Here is a 21892-nt window from a genome sequence, read left to right on the forward strand (position 1 = left end):
GTTCCCAAAATACAGCCAAAACGGTACACGATAGCGCAACAATTTTAACATATATATAACATATAACAACATATAACAACTACAGCATGGAAACAGGCCTGTCCGGCCTTACCAGTCCACGCCGACCATTCTCCCTGACCTAGTCTCATCTACCTGCACTCAGACCATAACCCTCCAATCCCCTCCTATCCATATACCTATCCAATTTACTCTTAAATAATAAAATCGAGCCAGCCTCCACCACTTCCACCGGAAGCCCATTCCATACAGCCACAACCCTCTGAGTAAAGAAGTTCCCCCTCATGTTACCCCTAAACCTTTGTCCCTCAATTCTGAAGCTATGTCCCCTTGTTGGAATCTTCCCCACTCTCAAAGGGAAAAGCCTACCCACGTCAACTCTGTCCGTCCCTCTCAAAATTTTAGGCCCACCCTACTCACCATTCCCCTGCGGTCTCGATTGATTAAGTTTTGTTACATTTTAAAGGCAATTAACTTAATAAACTTTAATAAATGCACTCCCCCCCCCCGCACCAGGAGGACCGGCGCCCATCCCAGCGTGCCCCCGCGCCTATCCTTCCTCCCGTGGTGCAGCGCGGCGGCAGAGGGTCAAACAAATGGCCGTCGCTATCGAGCTGCCGCTGCAGGAGAGGTTTCCCCCTCTCCATCGGGGACCTGGGGTGGAAGATATTGCACCGAGGAGTCCCCTGCAACCTGTTCCTCGCGCGGTTCACAGACTCGCCAGCCGCCTGCCACTTTTGCGGGTTGGAAGAGTCTGTGTACCACGTGTACATGCAGTGTGTGAGGTTGCAGCCCCTGTTCCAATATCTAAAGGGGCTGCTCCTTGCTTTTTGGCTGCATTTTTCACCCACCATCCTCACCTTTGGACACCCTGTGCGTAGGGGAGAGGGTAGGGCCGAAGATGTCCTTGTTGGGTTGCTCCTGGGCCTGGTCAAGCTGGCCATCCGCGACTCACGGCGCCAGGCGGAAGAGGGCTCTGCCCGAGCCAGCTGCCTGCCCCTTTTCCGGGGTTACGTCCGTGCCAGGGTGGTGTTGGAGAGGGACTACGCACTGTCCAGGGGCACCCTGGGGGATTTCCGGGACCACTGGGCACCGCGGGGGATTGGATGTATCCTGGATGGGGATTGTAATATAATTGTATAATAGTTTCAATAGGTATATTTGTTTGTATAATATTCTGGTGGTGGGTTCTGTTTTGGTTTTATTGTATTGTATATATTATTTTAATATTTGAATAAATATTTTTGAATTAAAAAAAAAACACAAACAAAAAGGGGTCCACGGCTCGCTCTGGCCGCCGCGATAGGCGCCCGGGGCCGGGGTGAGTGGCTCCCTCTCCCCTTTCCTCTCCCCCCTCGCCCGCCCCCAACCCCGGGGGAGTTTTAAGGGGGGGGATGGAGTGGGTGAGTGTTGTCAGTTGGGGGAGAATTGCCGGGCCCGCAGGAGAGGTTTGGACAGACCCCAACAGGTCCACGCCCGGCAAGTCACACTTAAAAAATACACAGAAATATTTAAAAACAGATGCCGGATAACACGTTTACCACAAATGTTTGAAAAATTGCAAGATTTAATGGTTAATTAAAACTATAATGCAAGATTGGAGTAACTGGAGTGCTGGAGCAAGCCAGGCTGCATCTTTGGAAAACATGGATAGGTGAATCAGTCTGGAGGGTCTCTACCCATGTACTCCATGTACTCCAGAGATACTGCCTGACCCGCAGAGTTATGTCTTTAATTTGTTTTTTGTAAGCCAGCATCTGCTGTTCCTTGTTTCTACTATCCTTTATAATGCAAATAAATATATGTTCCATTCTGAAAATTGTGAATGTATTAGAGATAATCAGCATGGTTTTGAATGGGAGAAATAGCTCATAAATTAGATTAGGCTTTTTGAGGAGGTGGGCAAGGTGATTGATCAGGAAAAGGCAGAAGATATTGTCTGTATAGACTTTAGTAAAGCATACTGGAGAATTGTATGCAGCCACCGAATAAGGTGGATGTGGAGGCTTTGGAGAGGGTGCTGAAGAGACTCACCAGGATGGTGCTTGGATTGGAAAGTGTTAGCTTTTACTTTGGCGTCATAGAGTCATAAAGCCAGTCTTAGAGTCATCGAGCATGGAGCCCCAGCACAGGCCCTTTGGCCCAACCAAGACTGCACAGACCCCGTGCACGAGCACAATCCCACACACCAAGGACAATTACCAATTTACAGCAGCTAATTAACCTACAAATCTGCACACCTTTGGAGTGTGTGAGAAAACCGGAGCACCTTTAGAAACACCACGCAGTCACAGGGAGAACGTACAAACTCCTGACAGGCAGCACCCGTAGTCAGGATCGAACCCGGGTCTCTGGCGCTGTGAGGCAACAACTCTACCCCTGCACCACCGTGCTGCCCAGGAAGAGCAGTTGGACAAACTTGGATTGTTTTATCTGGAGTGTCAGAGGGTGAGAAGTGAGCCAATAGATGTGAAATTGTGACGCATTGTTAGGGTAGACGGTCAGAGTGTATTTCCCAGGTGGAAATGTCAAGCACTGGAGGGAGTAGGTTTCAGGTGAGGAAAGTTTAAAGGAGATTTGTACAGCAGTTTTTGTTATACTTGGAGAGTGGTGGGTGCATGAAATTCACTGCCAGGACAGATGATAACAGTGTTTGAGAGGTTTGCAAGCAGACGCATGATTTTATTATAAGTGATAGTTCTTTTTGAGCAGCAAAGTGGCGTAGCTGGTAGAGTTGATGCCAGATGCCCGGGTTAGATCCTGACCTCAGGTGCTGTCTGTGTGGAGTTTGCACGTCTTACACTGCGGCTGAATGGGCTTCTTCTGAATGCTCCAGTTTCCTCTCACATCCCAAAGACGTGCGGGATTGTAGGTTAACTGCCCTCTGTAAATTGCCCCTAGTGTGTAGCGAGTGAGAAAGTGGGATAATGTAGAACTAGTGTGAATGGGTGATCGCTGGTGGCTGGGCCAATGGGCCTATTTCTATGCTGTGTCTCTGCACTAAATGTGACCAAGCAGGGAATAGAAGTAGGTAAACCATGTGCAGGTAAAAGGGATTATTTAGACTGGCATCATGGCTGGCATGGACATTGTGGGCCAAAGGGCCTGTTCCTGTACTCTACTGTTCTACATAGACATTTTATTCAAGTAAAAATTAGCACCATTGCAAGTGGGGAACAAACATTTGTTCATCTTAACATACCTATGTAAGATTTCAGTCAATGAAAAGAAAGACGTAACTGAAACAATAAACTCATTGTTCATACAGACCAACGAAATTTGTTTTATTTGTTTGGCAATTAACTAATTCTAATTGATACAGGTTCACCACTGATTTTATGGAAACCGGTGGGCCGGCACCTCTGACACTGGTGGTCTGGACAAAATGAGGAGAGCGCACTTGAAATTCCCCCTGTAGTTCCCCTGAAAATGTGGCGCCTAGGCCGGGTGAGGTGGCCGATCTCAACCTCAACAGGACTTCCAAGCCGATCAGCGGGTTGAATTTGCCCCCTGCGGCCGGGGCTCTGGAACTCCAGCCCGGCCGGAGCCGGCAGATCCGTTCCCATTGTCGATTCCGAGGCCGACTTTGTGGGCCGGTATCTCGGGTCCCCGGCGGCTTAGGCGGACTTTCCTCGTACCACTGGACTTCTCTCCGAGGCCGTGACCGCTGTTGGTCCAGCAAAACAGAATATCCAGCAGGACTCTGGAATCAACGGTGCCAAAAAAAAAAACGCCGATGGACCTGTACTTCAGTTAATGTTAAAGATTAGTTCTTAACTGTTCCGCCACCAGTTAATTCAGTTAAACAATGCTCAGAGCCTTCTGATTTTGGTTAACAACCTGCTTAAGGCTAGTAGGGTAAATACAAGGACAGGTGGCTGCTGGTGAAGAATTGTTCTTTATGCTTTTCAACCAGACACGGTCACTTTCTCAGGATTGTTATGGGAACATTTCTCTTGCTGTTTACAGCAAATGATCTATCGTGCTTGACAGAGTCAAAGATAATTGATTGATCCATGGATACCCAAGGACTTTAAAAAATCTATCGAGACCAATAGATCTTTCAAGACACAACCCAGAGGATTTGACAGCCGCCAATCACTTAAATCCAAAGTTGATCAAACAAAGAGCTCTTCCACTGTAAAGATTAGCAAGTGGTACACAGTTGATGCTCACAGGAAAGACCCAATTGATCTCGAAGTGGACTATTTCATCAGAAATGTCAGGCAGGAATAGATAGGCAACAGTAAAATCTCCAATATTTTTTTCCCTGCGACAGATAAAAAATGTAGCGATTGTCACACATTTTCCACATTTGCATAAAGTTACCAACAGCTCTTAAGCTAGACACAAAGTGCTGGAGTAACTCAACTGGCCAGGCAGCATCTCTAGAGACCATGGATAGGTGACATTTCGGTTCGGGACCCTTCTTCCAACTGATTGTGAGTGGGTGGGGGGAAAGAAAACTGGAAGAGAGGGGGAGCAGGACAAAGCCTGGCAAGTGAGGGGTGGAGAGGGTTTGATAGGCAGATGGTGAACAAAGGCTAGAGATAAAAAAAAAGACAGAAGGTGTGAGACAAAAGGATTGAAGAATTATGAAGCTAGAGGAAGGAATCTAGGTGGAGGGGAGGGGAGAACCAGGTGCCAGTCCAGGTAGGACACAGGGGAGGGGAAGGGGGCTAGGAGGAAGAAGGAAGAGGGGGAAGTAGTGATATAAAATTGGAGAATTCAATGTTCATACCATTGAGTTGTAAGCAAAGGGCCCTGACACAAATCGTCACTTGTCCATGTTTTCCAGAGACGCTACCTGACCTGCTGAGTTACTCCAGCACTTTGTGCCTTGCTTTGTAAACGAGCATCTGCAGTTCCATGTATCAACAGCTCGAGGCTATGTAGATGCATTAGGCTTTCTGCTGTAGTTGTCACTGTATCAACCTCACATTCCAAATACAAAACACTACCGGTGATTTTATTTAGAGCAATAAAGCTCCAAAGCAATAGATTTACACGCAATGAAAAAAGAAATGTTACAATATTCAATGTTTTTTGCACTCAATTATTTGAGATAAAGATTATTTGGGGCATCCAGCTTCACCTTCATTTAAAAATTAGGCTCTTGCATAAAAAACAAACAAGCTCATAATTTTACCAAGACCATCCTCCTTATCAAAATGTGTACAATTCTCATTATATACGCTTGAAGTCTGTACGAAACAGATGTTGTACAACATCTGTGCAGAGAAATAATAATTTCTAACACTTAGAACTCTAAAAGGTAACTGTCATATTTCTACTGACGACAGAGATGGAATCATCATTGAATGACTATTAATTCACCTCATCGTTGCAGCTAACATAATAGAATAAATAACAATTGGAAGAGTGTGAATTGAAAGAATGTCAGGGTCCTCGGCTAGATTTCAAGGACTACTACACACTGGGGTTAATCAGAGGGTATTAAAGAATTCTTTTCAAACAGTTAACAGAAATCCAGTGAATATACGAGTTTGATTTACAATTAGGAATCAAATGAATGCTTAACAGAACCGAGGTGTAAAATCACACCACCAATCAATTGAGTAAAAGAGCACTGCTCCAGGTGTTAATAGACAATAGACAATAGACAATAGATGCAGGAGTAGGCCATTCGGCCCTTCGAGCCAGCACCACCATTCAATGTGATCATGGCTGATCATTCTCAATCAGTACCCCATTCCTGCCTTCTCCCCATACCCCCTGACTCCGCTATCCTTAAGAGCTCTATCAAGCTCTCTCTTGAATGCATTCAGAGAATTGGCCTCCACTGCCTTCTGCGGCAGAGAATTCCACAGATTTACAACTCTCTGACTGAAAAAGTTTTTCCTCATCTCCGTTCTAAACGGCCTACCCCTTACTCTTAAACTGTGGCCCCTGGTTCTGGACTCCCCCAACATTGGGAACATGTTTCCTGCCTCTAACGTGTCCAACCACTTAATAATCGTATATGTTTTGATAAGATCCCCTCTCATCCTTCTAAATTCCAGTGTATACAAGCCTAGCCGCTCCAGTCTTTCAACATAGGACAGTCCTGCCATTCCGGGAATTACCTTAGTAAACCTACGCTGCACGCCCTCAATAGCAAGAATATCCTTCCTCAAATTTGGAGACCAAAACTGCACACCGTACTCCAGGGGCGGTCTCACTAGGGCCCTGTACAACTGCAGAAGGGCCTCTTTGCTACTATACTCAACTCCTCTTGTTATGAAGGTCAACATTCCATTGGCTTTCTTCACTGCCTGCTGTACCTGCATGCTTCCTTTCAGTGACTGATGCACTGGGACACCCAGATCTCGTTGTACGTCCCCTTTTCCTAACTTGACACCATTCAGATAATAATCTGCCTTCCTATTCTTACCACCAAAGTGGATAACCTCACACTTATCCACATTAAACTGCATCTGCCATGCATCCGTCCATTCACACAACCTGTCCAAGTCACCCTGCAACCTCATAGCATCTTCCTCACAGTTCACACTACCACCCAGCTTTGTATCATCTGCAAATTTGCTAATGGTACTTTTAATCCCTTCATCCAAGTCATTAATGTATATTGTAAATAGCTGCGGTCCCAGCACTGAGCCTTGCGGTACCCCACTAGTCACTGCCTGCCATTCTGAAAGGGACCCATTTATCCCCACTCTTTGCTTTCTATCTGCCAACCAATTTTCTATCCATGTCAGTACCCTACCCCCATATCATACCATGTGCTCTAATTTTGCCCACTAATCTCCCATGTGGGACCTTGTCGAAGGCTTTCTGAAAGTCGAGGTACACCACATCCATCAGCCCTGTCAATTTTCCTAGTTACATCCTCAAAAAATTCCAGTAGATTAGTCAAGCATTATTTCCCCTTCGTAAATCCATGCTGACTCGGAACGATCCTGTTACTGCTATCCAAATGCTCCGCAATTTCGTCTTTTATAATTGACTCCAGCATCTTCCCCACCACTGATGTCAAACTAACTTCCCGTTTGCTCTCTCCCTCCTTTCTTAAAAAGTGGGATAACATTAGCTACCCTCCAATCCACAGGAACTGATCCTGAATCTATAGAACATTGGAAAATGATCACCAATGCGTCCACAATTTCTAGAGCCACCTCCTTAAGTACCCTGGGATGCAGACCATCAGGCTTTGTGGATTTATCAGCCTTCAGTCCCATTTGTCTCCCCAACACCATTTCTTGCCTAATGTGAATCTCCTTCAGTTCCTCTGTCACGCTAGGATCTCTGGCCACTCGAACATCTGGGAGATTGTTTGTATCTCCTTGTATCTGGCCACTCAAACATCTGGGAGATTGTTTGTATCTTCCTTACTGAAGACAGATCCAAAGTACCGGTTCAACTCGTCTGCCATTTCCTTGTTCCCCATAATAAATTCCCATGCTTCTGTCTTCAAGGGACCCACATTTGCCTTGACTATTTTTTTCCTCTTCACATACCTGAAAAAGCTTTTACTATCCTCCTTTATATTATTGGCTAGTTTATCCTCGTACCTCATCTTTTCTCCCCGTATTGTCTTTTTAGTTATCTAAAAGGCAATACGGGGAGAAAAGATGAGTCCTTGATAGCAACGGGTGAATAGAAAGACACAATCAAACCGTGCCAACAGAGCAAAGGCAGATTTCAAAAGCCTGAGGAATGACATGACAATCTTCCTCCTTCTCCGCATCACAAAAGCAATGTGCAGAAATAATAAGGCAACAATGCAATATTTAAAATCAAAAACGTTGTGACTTACCCAGATTTCTTTTGGACACGGTTTTCAAACTTTCACTGACATAGAAATAAACGAGAGCCAGCAAAGGGATCAGAATGTTCATGTTTTTATTCCGTTGACTCCTGAAAGACAAACGGGAGAATTAGATCTCACAGCTTCCACCACGGAGTTGAAAAGAAACCCTTAATGATAAAAACTTGATCATCTAAAATTAATCAGCTTTTAACAAGATTGTGCTGTAAAAGTTCCAAACCACATCCATTCAGTCTCAGGAAAATATAAATAAATGTACAAGTTTGCCTGCATAAGAAAAGAATGAAATGCTTCCTCGAAATAGCTGTGGGGCATTTTGCAAAGCTAGCATCTTAGGAGCAGCATTATTTATTAAATAAAAGAACTTCAAGCTTCAGTACAGAAAACAAAGGCATTGACAACAAATCCCCTTCCGTTTCATTTAACCTGAAACGTACGCTTTCTTTGCCAATTATTTTGAGGAAATCTATTTGTAACTACTGCGGGCACTTTACGAAAACAATCGTTGAGCTCTGCCTTACAGCGTCAGAGGCCCAGGTTCGATCCTGACACCGGGTTCTGTCTGTGTGGAGTTTGCACGTTCTCCCTGTGACCACATGTGTTTCCTCCGTGTGCTCCAGTTTCATAAGTTCTTCAGTTATAGGAGCAGATTGAGGCCATTCGGCCCATCATGTCTATTCCACCATTCAATCCCATTCTCCACCCTTCTCCCCATAACTCCTGACACCCTTAATAATCAACTGTTTCCTCCAACATCCCAAAGATGTGTAGATTTGTAGGTGGAATTGTAAACCCCCCGCCCCCGTGTGCAGGGAGTGGATGCGGGATAACATAGAACTAGTGTGAACTAGACCAAGTGGACCCGTTGGGACCAAACCTCTCCTGCATTAGTGCAACACCCTCTCCTCTCCTTCCCTGTCCCCCCTCCCTCCCTCTCCGCCCTCCTCCTCCTCAACCCCCCTCCTCCCTACCCACTCCCCACCCCTCCTCCCAACCCACCCTCCCCCCTTCCCTTCCCCCCACTCCACCCTCCCCCCTTCCCCTCCCCCCCTCCCCCCCCACTCCATCTCCCTTATCCCCCCTCCTTCCCCCCTCCCTCCCTAGGAGATAGATTTAAACTTTAAAATGTGAATAACTTAAAAAATATAACACCGATTTCAATGGAACTTCTTCCATTAGCACCAAAGGGATGATGGTGAGTAAGGTGGGCCTACAATTGTCGCGCTATCGTGTACCGTTTTAGCGTAGTTCAGGAACAAACAAACAAACGAGAGTTTTAATATTTAGATGGATAATCGATGGTCCGAAAGTACTTGATAAGCCAAAGTGCCTGTTTCCATACTGTATCTTTCAATTCAATTCAACTCAATTTGCTCTCTGTAGAAGGATATGCATTGAATGTTAAAATGCTGCCACTTCATTTGGCCATCAGTAACGTACTCAGTATAATCTGCAAATAATTTCTCCCCACAATATTAGCATCAAAATTGATTATAGTGTTATAAAGACAAGGTACTGAGACAGAGTGGATAATAGCACTGTCATAATATAAAGTAGCATAGACATTTTTCCAGGAGCATTTGCCTTTTTTTAATGAGTTTGAAAAAGGCAGCCAGCATCATCAAGGATCCACAGCACCGTGACCAGGCTCCCATTTCACTCCCACTATCGTGAAGAAGGTACAGGAGTCTGAAATCTAATGTCCAGTTTCAGGAATACCTTCTTCCTAACAACCATCAGACTATTAAACACTACAAACTCCAACGAAACTCCGAACTACAAACTGCCTGGGCTGCACGAGAGAACTTAGGCTTTGACTTATTTTTTGCAATATTTTGGATTTAAAAAAAATACTAGACCAAGTGAACCCGTTGGGCCCAAACCTCTCCTGCATTGGTGCAGCACCCTCTCCTCCCCCCCTCCCCTCTTCCCCCCTCACCCCTCTCCCCTCACTCCACCCCCCCTCTCCCCATTCCTCTCCCCCCATTCCCCTCCCCCCATTCCATCCCCTTCAACCCCCCTTATCCTCCCTCCTCTCTCCCTCCCCTCCCTCCCTCCACCCCCTCCCCACCTCCCTCCCTGGGAGATTGATTTTAACTTTCAAATGTGAATAACTTTAAAAATATAACACCGATTTCAATGAAACTTCTTCCATTAGCACCAAAGGGGCAACGGTGAGGAAGGTGGGCCTAAAATTGTTGCGCTATCGTGTACCGTTTTAGCTGTAGTTCAGGAACAAACAAACAAATGGGAATTTTAATATATAGATAATAACCTTTTACTTATTTATTGCATTATCCATTGAGTACTTTGTTTCGAAACCTGTAATGCTGATGCTGCAAGCAAGAATTTCATTATTCTGTTTCGAGACATAGGACAATAAAACATGCTCTTGACTCCCTTGAATTTTCTTTGTCTTTGGAGAAAGAACATTTTACTAGGTTTTTTCAATTCAACTGTCATGCAAAATGTGGCTGTAAAAATGTCCAATCAAGACATGATTTTCAGATTCTCTAGTTAAAATATGCATTTTAGGCTTTGGAAATGGGGGATATCTTGCCAAGGAAATAATGAAGCACCAGTACAAGAGATTGGTTTGGAGAAGAGGTGCCTCTTCTGGGTGTTCGATTATAGATATTAAAGCAGTGGGAAGGTTGGGTGGGTCATAACTGGAGACCAGAACTCTGCTGAATCTATTTCAATGGATATAGGCCAAGAGGACCTAGAGTCATAGAGTCGTACAGCGTGAAAACAGACCCTTCGGCTCAACTAGTCCACGCCCACTGAAATGTCCCATCTACACTAGTCCCACATGCCTGCATTTGGCCCATATCCCTCTAAACCTGTCCTATTCATGTACCTGTCCAAATGTTTCTTAAACGTCGCGATACTAACTGCCGCAACAACCTCCTCCGGCAGCACCTCCGGCATACACCCACCACCCTATGCGTGAAACAGTTAGTCCTCATGTTTCTATTAAATCTTTCCACCCTCACCTTAAACCCATGTCCTCTGGTCCTTAATTCCCCTACTTTGGGCAAGAAACTCTGTGCGTCTACGCGATCTATTCTTCTCATGATTTTATACACCTTTGTAAGATCACCCCTCATCCTCCTGCGCTTCAAGGAATAGAGTCCTAGCCTGCTCAACCCCTCCCTAGAGCTCAGGCCCTCGAGTCCTGGCAACATCCTTATAAAACTTCTTTGCATCCTTTCCAGCTTGACAAAATCTTTCCTATAAAGGTATCGGAAGAGCTATTAAAATTATGAAATGTAATAGAGAGGTGCCATCAGTTGAAATCTGTCTCCGAGAGAATGAAAAGAAGATCAAAATGTATTTACCCTGGAGAACTGTTGCACGGTGGCGCAGCGGTAGAGTTGCTGCTTTACAGCGAATGCAGCGCCGGAGACTCAGGTTCGATCCTGACTACGGGTGCTGCACTGTACGGAGTTTGTACGTTCTCCCCGTGACCTGCGTGGGTTTTCTCCGAGATCTTCGGTTTCCTCCCACACTCCAAAGGCGTACAGGTATGTAGGTTAATTGGCTGGGTAAATGTAAAAATTGCCCCTAGTGGGTGTAGGATAGTGTTAATGTACGGGGATCGCTGGGCGGCACGGACTTGGAGGGCCGAAAAGGCCTGTTTCCGGCTGTATATATATGATATGATATGATATGATATCAGGGAATGAGGCTGAGAGAACGTGAACAAATATCTAAAACATATGAAAAACCCACTTATACAGAAGGGATTTGTTTTAGATTGCTCGAACATACATGTGCCAAGACGATACAAAATGCTGGAGTAACTCAGAGGGTCAGGCAGCATCTCTGGAGAAAAGGAGTCTGAAGAAAGGTTTCGAACCAAAACTGCACCTATTCCTTTTCTCCAGAGGTGCTGAGTTACTCTAGCATTTTGTATCGAACTTCGGCATAAACCAGTTCCTTCCTACACGTGTCAAGACTAGTCGAGTGGAGTTTATTGCCGAAAATGCAGGCAAACTGAAAATCGTGCTTGCAGCAGCACCACAGGCACATAGACTTAATATGAACCTGAGAGGCAACATTTTCACACAGAGGGTGGTGAGTGTTTGGAATGAGCTGCCAGAGGAGGTAGTCGAGGCAGGTACTACAACAGCATTTAAAAGACATTTGGACAGGTTCGTGGATAGGAAAAGTTTAGAAGGATCTAGGCCAAATGCGGGCAGGTGGGACAAGCGTATACGGGGCATTTTGGTCATCAGGGGCAAGTTTTCCTGCTGCATGACTCTATGACTCAGGTGATGTACAAAAACATCAACTACACATAGATTACACAAGACAGTGAAATGAAAACAAACTGTAAAAAGCAATTTGTGTAAAGCATAATCAGAAAACAAGTCCTTGGTGGTACAAGATGTGGTCCATAATGTTCCGTCACCAAAGTAGGATTGGGTTGTGCAGATCCGTTCCAGAACCTGATGGTTGTAGGAAACAAGTGGTGTGGGTCTTTGGGCTTCTGTACCTCCTGCCTGATGGTTGCAGTGAGAAGAGGGCATGGCCTGGATAGTGGGAACCCTTGATGTTAAAATCTTCCTTTTTGAGGCAGAGTCTCTTGTAGATACTTTCAGTGGTGGGGAGCAACTGCTTTGTCCAAATGGACATCTTGTGAGATGGATTTCAATTTTAACTTGATAAAATAAATCACAAAATGCCATTCAGAACAACCTTCTGTTGTAAAGTGAAAGGTGCCGAAAGCAGTGCTGGAATATGTTTCAATGGGAAACATTTGATTAACTATCTGATGAGAGATCAAAAGTGGCATAGATCTCTGAGCAACCAGATACAACTCACAGAAGAATCACAGTACCCGGAATGGCGGGACTGTCATATGTTGAAAGACTGGAGCGACTAGGTTTGTATACACTGGAATTTAGAAGGATGAGAGGGGATCTTATCGAAACGTATAAAATTATTAAAGGGTTGGACACGTTAGAGGCAGGAAACATGTTCCCAATGTTGGGGGAGTCCAGAACCAGGGGCCACAGTTTAAGAATAAGGGGTAGGCCATTTAGAACAGAGATGAGGAAAAACATTTTTAGTCAGAGAGTTGTGAATCTGTGGAATTCTCTGCCTCAGAGGGCAGTGGAGGCCAATTCTCTGAATACATTCAAGGGAGAGCTAGATAGAGCTCTTAAGGATAGCGGAGTCAGGGGGTGTGGGGAGAAGGCAGGAACGGGGTACTGATTGAGAATGATCAGCCATGATCACATTGAATGGCGGTGCTGGCTCGAAAGGCCGAATGGCCTTCTTCTGCACCTATTTTCTATTGTCTATTGTCTATTAACCAATAAGCCGGTAGCATCTCTAATCTGGAGCTGATTCATTCTTAAACAACTACACAAAAATCAAAAGATGATGTCTAAATGGCATGAATGCAAAATCTGGACCCACAAAGTCAAACTAAAAATGTTTTCAACAATCTGAGGTAGTTCCACAACACCCACAGCAAAGCCACTTATAACCCAGCTAAACCATAGACAAATTCACATGGTGTTCAAAAAAGATCACCAAATTGTCCTTTGTTGTATAAACGAGGATCTATTGGATTATTCCATGACCTGTTGTTCCTTATTGCTGGTATTAAAGCCGCAGAGGGGAACTCCAGTATTTGCGTCTATCTTTTGTAGAGTTGTTAGTTCTTGAGAAAGGGCTCCAGTCACGAAACAGTCAGCAGACAGAGGGAGAGAGGAAGAGAGCGAAAGGCAGAGACAGAGAGAGGCAGAGAGAGAAGGAGAGAGACAGAGACGGCGAGAGGCAGAGAGAGAGGGAGAGAGAGAGAGAGTGAGAGTCAGAGACAGGGACAGAGAGAGGCAGAGGGAGAGAAAGACAGAGACAGGGAGAGACAGAGAGAGACACAGAGACACAGAGAGACAGAGAGAGACAGAGAGAGAGACAGAGACAGAGAGGGACAGAGAGAGAGAGAGGAAGAGAGAGGAAGAGCGAGGAAGAGAGAGGGAGAGAGAGAAAGGTAGAGACAGAGACAGAGAGAGGCAGAGACAGAGAAACAGAGAGAGACAGAGAGAGACAGAGATAGAGACAGAGAGAGACAGAGAGAGATGGAGAGAGACATAGAGAGAGACAGAGAGAGAGACAGAGAGAGAGACAGAGAGAGAGACAGAGAGAGAGACAGAGAGAGAGACAGAGAGAGAGACAGAGAGAGAGACAGAGAGAGAGAGAGAGAGAGACAGAGAGAGAGACAGAGAGAGAGAAGAGACAGAGAGAGGCAGAGAAAGAGGCAGAGAGGCAGAGAGAGAGAGAGGCAGAGAGAGAGAGGCAGAGAGAGAGAGGCAGAGAGAGGCAGAGAGAGAGAGAGGCGGAGAGACAGCGAGACGCAGAGAGAGACGCAGAGAGAGACGCCGAGAGAGACGCCGAGAGAGACGCAGAGAGAGACGCAGAGAGAGACGCAGAGAGACGCAGAGAGGGACAGGGCAGGGGGACGGGGACAGGGGGAGAAAAGGAGAGAGAGAGAGAAGGAGCGGGAGACAGAGAGAGAGACAGAGAGAGAGACAGAGAGAGACAGAGAGAGGGAGACAGAGAGAGGGAGACAGAGAGAGGGACAGAGAGAGGGAGACAGAGAGAGGGAGACAGAGAAAGGGAGACAGAGAGAGGGAGACAGAGAGAGGGAGACAGAGAGAGGGAGACAGAGAGAGGGAGACAGAGAGAGGGAGACAGGTGGGGGGAGACAGGTGGGGGGAGACAGATGCGGAGGAGGAGTGGGGGAGACACATATACACACACACACGAGCTGCATTGAAGAAATATAATAGTACCATTAAACCCTTGGAGTCTCCCTGGCCCATGTTCGCTCGAAGTGAAATAGGAGCATTCAGGACAGCATTGAGAACATTGAGGCCATTGATCAGGAACGTATCAAGGACCAGCATTAATTGTGGACAATGTAGACCACCTCGTGAAGTAATCATGCCAGTCGCCATCTCCCTGCCGGTGGAGTATTTAAGAACTATCTAGACAAGCAATGGATGTAAAAACATACAAAGGGTACGGACCCAGTGCTGGTAAATGAGATTAGAGTAGATGGGCCAACATGAACAGAATGGGCTGAATGGTCTGTTTCATTGTTGTAAGACATTAACAAATGTAGACATTCTTACAAGGCACCAGAGATTTGTATTTGCTAAATTAAAAATAAATAAATTTACACCTCTATTTCCAACACAACCTCTTTAGCACCTCTTGCTGTGTGATTAATTCTACTTTATGATTGCCACTGTGCAGTCAGTTTCATGTTAAATGCTCTCTCCATCAAAAAGATGCATCAGCTTTCCCCCTTCGGTTATATCATACAAGTGTTAATACAGGTGAGCACATAACTCTGAGTTCTTGAAATTTTGTTTTTGTTTGAATCTTAAGAGTTCCCAAATTAACTGTCACCTCTTCAGCGACATTTTGCAACGGTCCAGGTGGGCAGAGTCATTTTCAGGCCGAGACCCTTCTTCAGGTCTCAATCCGAAATGTCACCTATTCTTTTCCTCCAGAGATGCCGCCTGGCTTACTGAGTTACACCAGCATTTTGTCATCTATCTTCGGTGTAAACCAGCATCTGCGGTTCCTTCCTACACATGATTTTCAAGAAGTGCTCAAACTAACGATTGGCGTGCTGGAGTTCAATGGAATGTGAGAATAGACAATAGATAATAGACAATAGGTGCAGGAGGAGGCAATTCGGCCATTCGAGCCAGCACCGCCATTCAATGTGATCATGGCTGATCATTCTCAATCAGTACCCCGTTCCTGCCTTCTCCCCATACCCCCTGACTCCGCTATCCTTAAGAGCTCTATCTAGCTCTCTCTTGAATGCATTCAGAGAATTGGCCTCCACTGTCTTCTGAGGCAAAGAATTCCACAGATTCACAACTCTCTGACTGAAAAAGTTTTTCCTCATGTCAGTTGTAAATGGCCTACCCCTTATTCTTAAACTATGGCCCCTTGTTCTGGACTCCCCCAACACTGGGAACATTTTTCTGCCTCTAACGTGTCCAACCCCTTAATAATCTTATACGTTTCGATAAGATCTCCTCTCATCCTTCTAGAAGAGTAAAATGTAATTAATGCAATAGGATGCTTCAGGGCCAGCACGGGCCTGAGTTGTTCAGCTGTATAACTATCAGTTGAAATAAACAATATTCACAGCTTGTTGGAACCCTTCTTCAGACTGATTGGTGCAGACCCATTTCCCCCTCTATCTGCTTTCCCCTTCCATCCATATCCCTCCCTCAGGTTTTACATTTCACTCCTCTCCTTCTCTGACATGTTTTTTTCGTGTTCTTTTCGTGTTCTTGTTCTATGTCTGTATGAAACTTGAGAGTCTTCAGGGTACAACAGAAGTCTTTATTATATTAACTCAATGCTGGCAGCAAGACAACTAAAAGTGGCTACAACCACACGATCTGACCGTACACTCACACACTGTGTACAGACAGAGATAACCATGTACAAAACATCTCCCTTTGTCCTGTGCAGTGCCACCTGCTGCACGGGAGGAGCAACGGGTCCTCCCACCCCACACGGTCCACCAAACATCACAGTTTTTGCTTCCATTTTACTTCTAGCCTGTCACTCCACCCACTGCCAATCAACAAAAAAGTTCTACCTCAGTTCCCCCCCCCCCCCCCTCACCAGTCTGAAGTAGGGTTCCGACTCAAAAGGTCATCTATTCCTTTTCTCCAGAGATGATGCCTAACCCGCTGAGTTACTCAGTTCCTCCAGCACATTGTGTCTATCTTCGGTATAAACCAGCATCTGCAGTTCCTCCCTCCACCGATCACCTATCACTTACCGGGCTTTGTCCTGCCCCAGCCTCTCTTTTCCAGCTTTCTTCCCCTATGAAAATCAGCCTGGAGAAGAGTCCTGACCCAAAATCTTGCCCATCCATTCCCTCCACAGATACTATCTAACTCGCCAAGTTCCTCCAACATTTTGCACCTGCACTTCCTTGTATCTCCATCCACTGGTTGTGATCTATAAGCCTGATAGGATGATTCTTACAAGTTTCCCAGCAAACCTAGTCCAATAGCAGAGTAAAGGAAACAAGAGAACAGAAGGACAGGAGAAACTGCCAAAGAGGCCACTGGATACAGAAGTAAATATTGAAGTGGGGACAAAGATGAGGAGGGACTAGAGCTGAAGAACCGGTGAAAAAGTACAGACATCTGTTTAGCAACTGATAGCGTCATAGCCTGTCACAGAAGCAGGAGGTGCTGCTTCAGTATGTTTTGCACAAATGTCTATATTAGGGAAAGTTGCCATTTAGAATGTAATATATTTCCATCGTTATGTAATGTGGGACATATGTTAACTGATAAAAGGGTGCTGAAAATACACTGTAAACTTCTCACCATCTGCAAAAATACATCTGTAAAAATGTAGCAATAGACAGCTCGTTGAGATTACTTATATCAGCCAAATGCCTCCAAATCTTAGGTTTAAGGTGAGGAGGGAAAGATTTAATAGGAACTGGAGGGGTAACTTATTTTTTGGACGAGTTGCCAGAGGAGGTAGTTGAGGCAAGTACTATCGTAACATTTAGACAGGTACATGAAGAGGATAAGTTTGGAGGGATATGGGGCAAACACAGGCAGGTTGGGGTAGTGTAGATGGGACATGTTGGTGGGTGTGGACAAGTTGGGCCGAAGGGCCTGTTTCCTAACTGTATGACTGTACGACCACGAAAACGCAGTCACAGGGAGAATGTACAAACTCTACTCAGGCGGCACCCATAATCAGGAGTGAACCTGGGTCTCTAGCGTTGTAAGGCACCAACTCTACTGCTGTGCCACTGTGCCGCTCCAAACATTAAGAATGTTTCCCTCTCCCTAGATGCTGCCTGACCTTCTGAGTGTTGCCAGCACTTTTTCTGTCTTTATTTCAGAATTCCATCATCTGTAGTGTTATTTTAAAATGTTCTACTTGTGTTCCAATATCTCCTTACATCGCTCAGTGACAAGTTTCATTTTGCAATGTTCCTGTGAAACCCCTTTCTTTTAAACCACATTAAAGGCGAATGCAAATGCCCTTTGCCGTTACACTATTAAACAGAGTTTGCTTCCAAAGAGAAAAGGATGTTTAAATAAAAAAATCTGCAAAATACAAAGGTGATTTTAGCAGTTCCCACAACACTCTGACAACAGACAGCTCACAGCAATTAATGAGCAGCTCCCAAAGTAAAACAGCACAGCATTCAAAATCACATCAATCTGCGCGACATTAAAACAAAATAAAAGTATGCCAAACGGGGGCACAGCTGGACGATGTGAAAAGGTTCTGTACTGCTCTAATAATATTGTCCTCAGGGAAGAGACTGGGATTGATGATAGAAGACTAGCTTTAGACGTTTTCTGAAAGAGAATAAAAATGATCTGACCCAATATACCTTAATCCAAAACACCAATCTAGGACATCAATTACACATTCAATCTCCGAGCAGATAAAATCATAAGGGGCACAGATAAGGTGAAGGCCATAGTCTTTTTGCCAAGCCAAGGAAGTCTAAAACAAGGGTGGTGGGTATTTGGAATGAGTTGCCAGAGGAAGTGGTTGAGGCAGGTGCAATATCAATATTTAAAAGACACTTGGACAGGTAGAGGGATAAGAAAGGCTAAGAGGGATACAGGCAGAACATGGGTAAATAGGGGGATCTTGGTCGGCACGGATGGGTTGGGCTGAAGAGTCCATTTCCATGCTGTATGATGCTCTGACTAGAAACCATAGGATTAAGGGGAGAGGGGAAAGATTTTAAAGGGATCAGAGGGGCAATAATTTAATGCAGAGGGTGATGGTTATGTGGAACCAGTTGCCACAGGAGGTTGCAGGGATTGGTACAATCACAACATTTAAGACATTCAGACAGGTACATGGAAAGGAAAGATTCAGATCGATATGGGCCAAATGCAAGCAACTGGGACTAGCTCAGGTAGACAACTTGGTCTGCATGGGCAAGTTGGGCTGAAGGGCCTGTTTCCAGGCTGTGTGACTATATAACTAGACAGCATGGGTTTATGGTGAGAGGAGAAAGATTTAAAAAGGACCTGAGTGGCAGCCTTTTACACCCCAAGGGTGATGAATATATGGAACAGAGGAAGCTGCCAGAGGAAGTTGTAGCGGCGGGTACAATTACAACATTTAGAAGATATTTAGGTACATTCAAAACTAAAGATTCAAAGGGATTTGGATCAAACGTAGGCAAATTGGACTAGTTCAGGTAGACAACTTGGTCGACTTGGTCACAAGTTTATCTGAAGGGCTCCTTTATGAGCTGTATGACTTTAGTTTAGTTTAGATACAGCATGGAAACAGGCCCTTCAGCCCACTGAGTCCACGCTGACCACCGATCCCCATACACTAATACTATCCTACGCACTAGTGACAATTTATAATCTTTGCCAAAACCAATTAACCTATAAATCTGAACAGTGGGGGAAACCGGAACACCCAGAGAAACTCCACATGGTCAGGAAAAGAACGTAGAAACTCCGTACAAACACCCCCCGTAGTCAGGATCGAACCCGGGTCTCAGGCGCCGTGACACGGCAGCTCGACGGCTCCACCACCTATTCTGAATGTAAGATTTTGCGACTGGATGCGAGGAGATTGAAGACAGCATAGGTTGGGGAGGTGAAGTTGGATAGTTTCGAATAACGCTGTATATAGTTAAGATCAATGCAAATTTCATAGGTCCCAGGAAGACGTCCAACAGAGTCCTATGAGGTAAAATAGACTTGAAGGTCCATCGGTGGTGAGGAGGCACAGCAGATAAATATGCTGAAGCACAACTCCAAATGCCATGCCATACCACCGAGATCTTTACTCTGGCTCAACACTGGGACCAGTTGGAAACATTGCTAGAAGGTATGGAGGTCTCATCAAACATAGTTCAACACCGTGACTTACCCACCCCACCTCACATTGACTCTGATGTCACCCATCTCCCACCATTAAACCTTCTAACAACTCATGACCGTCAACATCTCAGAACTGACAGGTAATGTCCCTGCCAGTCAGAAATGTGACTGCACCACAGTAGTGCAGTGATAGAGTCGCTGCCTTACAGCGTCAGAGACCCCGGTTTGAATCTGACTACGGGAGCTGTCTGTGCGGAGTTTGTGTATTCTCCCAGCTTGTGTTTTCTCCAGGGGCTCCAGTTTTCTCTCACATTCCAAAGACGTGCAGCTTTGTAGGTTAATTGGCTTCTGTAAATTGTCCCTAGTGTGTGGCATGGAACCAGTGTACAGGGTGATCGCTGCTTGGCGCGGATTCAGTGAACCTGTTTCCATGCAGTATCTCTAAACTAAACAAAATATTTAAAAATCATTCAAGTGATACAACTTTCCTTTTAAATTAAAAAGAATATTTTTGTAACAACGATTTGTTAAAGCAAAATAATTGCAATGTATTTTTCCACAGAATTTATGTTCACACGTTGTCGAAGCAGAATTGATCCATTGGGCCCATCGAGTCCGCTCTGCCATTCAATCACGGCTGATCTATCTTTCCCATCTCAACTCCATTCTCCTGCCTTCTCCCCATAACCGCCGGCACCCTTACTAATCAAACTAATTGAAGACACATTTAAATGAATGTAGAGGCCATTCGTGGCCACACTGACTGGGCCCTTCAGGAATGTGGACGTGGATGGTTCTTTCGGGCACATTGTTGGGCTCAATGGTGCAGACGTCCAGATATTTTGTGATTTCCACATCTGGCTTGATATTGTTAGCTTGTCCATGGTGAATGTAGCATTTACAGAACTTCAAGCAGTTAGTCTGCGGTTATGCCCGTGACACGCCTTGCACACTGTTGCTAATTTAACATCCATGTTAGGTACCAACACTCAACTCCCCTAACAGCTTCTCCTGCATTGAAATAACCGTGTGTGCAGTTTCTCTCTATCCCTCTCTCTTTCCCGCTGCATAATTCATCAAAAAATTGGACTGCTATTTGAGGGAAAACACTTGCTCTTTTCATCTTTCTGCATTATATATGACAAATCTATTAATTTCTTCCATGGGTTTGCATGTTTATTTTTGACATATAGAATGATACAGTGGTTAATTTCTATTTGGTTAAGCAAACTATTAATCAACTGGAAGTGATTGATGAAAATTTAATGGTATGTGACAATGATGTATGATTTACCTTTTTTTATCTAAAATTCCATTGAAGTACCTGTTATTCCCAGCTTTCTCATAGGTAGTTCAGCTTTTACCCTAAACTCCAGGTTGAGATAGAGTCCTACAGCACGGAAACATGCCCTTCAGTCCAACTCGTCCATGCCGACCAAGATCCCAATCAAAGCGAGTCCCATTTGCCCAGCCAAGCTCATAAGTCATAGGAGTAGAATTAGGCCATTGGGCCCAGAGTCTGCTTCACCATTCAATCATGGCTGATCTATCCCACTCAACCTTTCATGGTTGTGAAAGATTGCAGCAGGATCTGGATCAATTAGCCAGGTGGGCTGAGGAATGGTTGATGGAATTTAATAAAGGGAAGTGTGAGGTGTTGCATTTTGGGACGTCTAACAAGGGCAGGACCTACACAGTAAATGGTAGGCCTCTGGGGAGTGTTGTAGAGCAGAGGGATCTTGGAGTGTAGGTGCATGGCTCCTTGAAGGTTGAGTTGCAGGTAGATAAGGTGGTCAAAAAGGCTTTTGGCACATTGGCCTTCAGCAGTCGGAGTATTGAGTATAGAAGTTGGGAGGTCATGTTGCAGTTGTATAAGACGTGAGACCGCATTTAGAATATTGTGTTCAGTTCTACGCACCATGTTATAGGTTCAGAAAAGATTTACGAGGGTGTTGCCAGGACTAGATGGTGTGAGGTATAGGGAGAGGTTGGGTCTTTATTCCTTGAAGTGCAGGAGGATGAGGGGAGAACTTATAGAGGTGTACAAAATCATGAGAGGAATAGATCGGGTGGATGTACAGAGTCTCTTGACCAGAGTCGGGGAATGGAGGATCAGAGGACACAGGTTCAAGGAAAAAGATTTAATAGGAATCCGAGGGGTAACTTTATCAAGCAAAGGGTGGTGGGT

The 21892-nt window shown here is 45.1% G+C and overlaps 1 protein-coding gene across 3 annotated transcripts in view; it reads right to left on the reverse strand.

The window, feature by feature from the left end:
• The window catches only part of il1rapl2 (interleukin 1 receptor accessory protein-like 2), an 806853-nt gene that overhangs the window by 751902 nt on the left and 33059 nt on the right, over nucleotides 1-21892 (reverse strand). For 2 of the 3 annotated variants that reach the window (XM_078412191.1, XM_078412190.1), the window contains exon 2: nucleotides 7796-7896. In XM_078412191.1, the coding sequence (XP_078268317.1) occupies nucleotides 7796-7877 (82 nt within the window). In that variant the 5' untranslated portion in view covers nucleotides 7878-7896. Of the gene's footprint in view, nucleotides 1-7795; nucleotides 7897-21892 lie in introns of those variants that run through there. The other variant, XM_078412192.1, reaches the window with a different exon arrangement.

This window comes from Rhinoraja longicauda, chromosome 15 (genome assembly GCF_053455715.1).
Source record: "Rhinoraja longicauda isolate Sanriku21f chromosome 15, sRhiLon1.1, whole genome shotgun sequence".
Taxonomy (NCBI): Eukaryota; Metazoa; Chordata; class Chondrichthyes; order Rajiformes; family Arhynchobatidae; genus Rhinoraja; species Rhinoraja longicauda.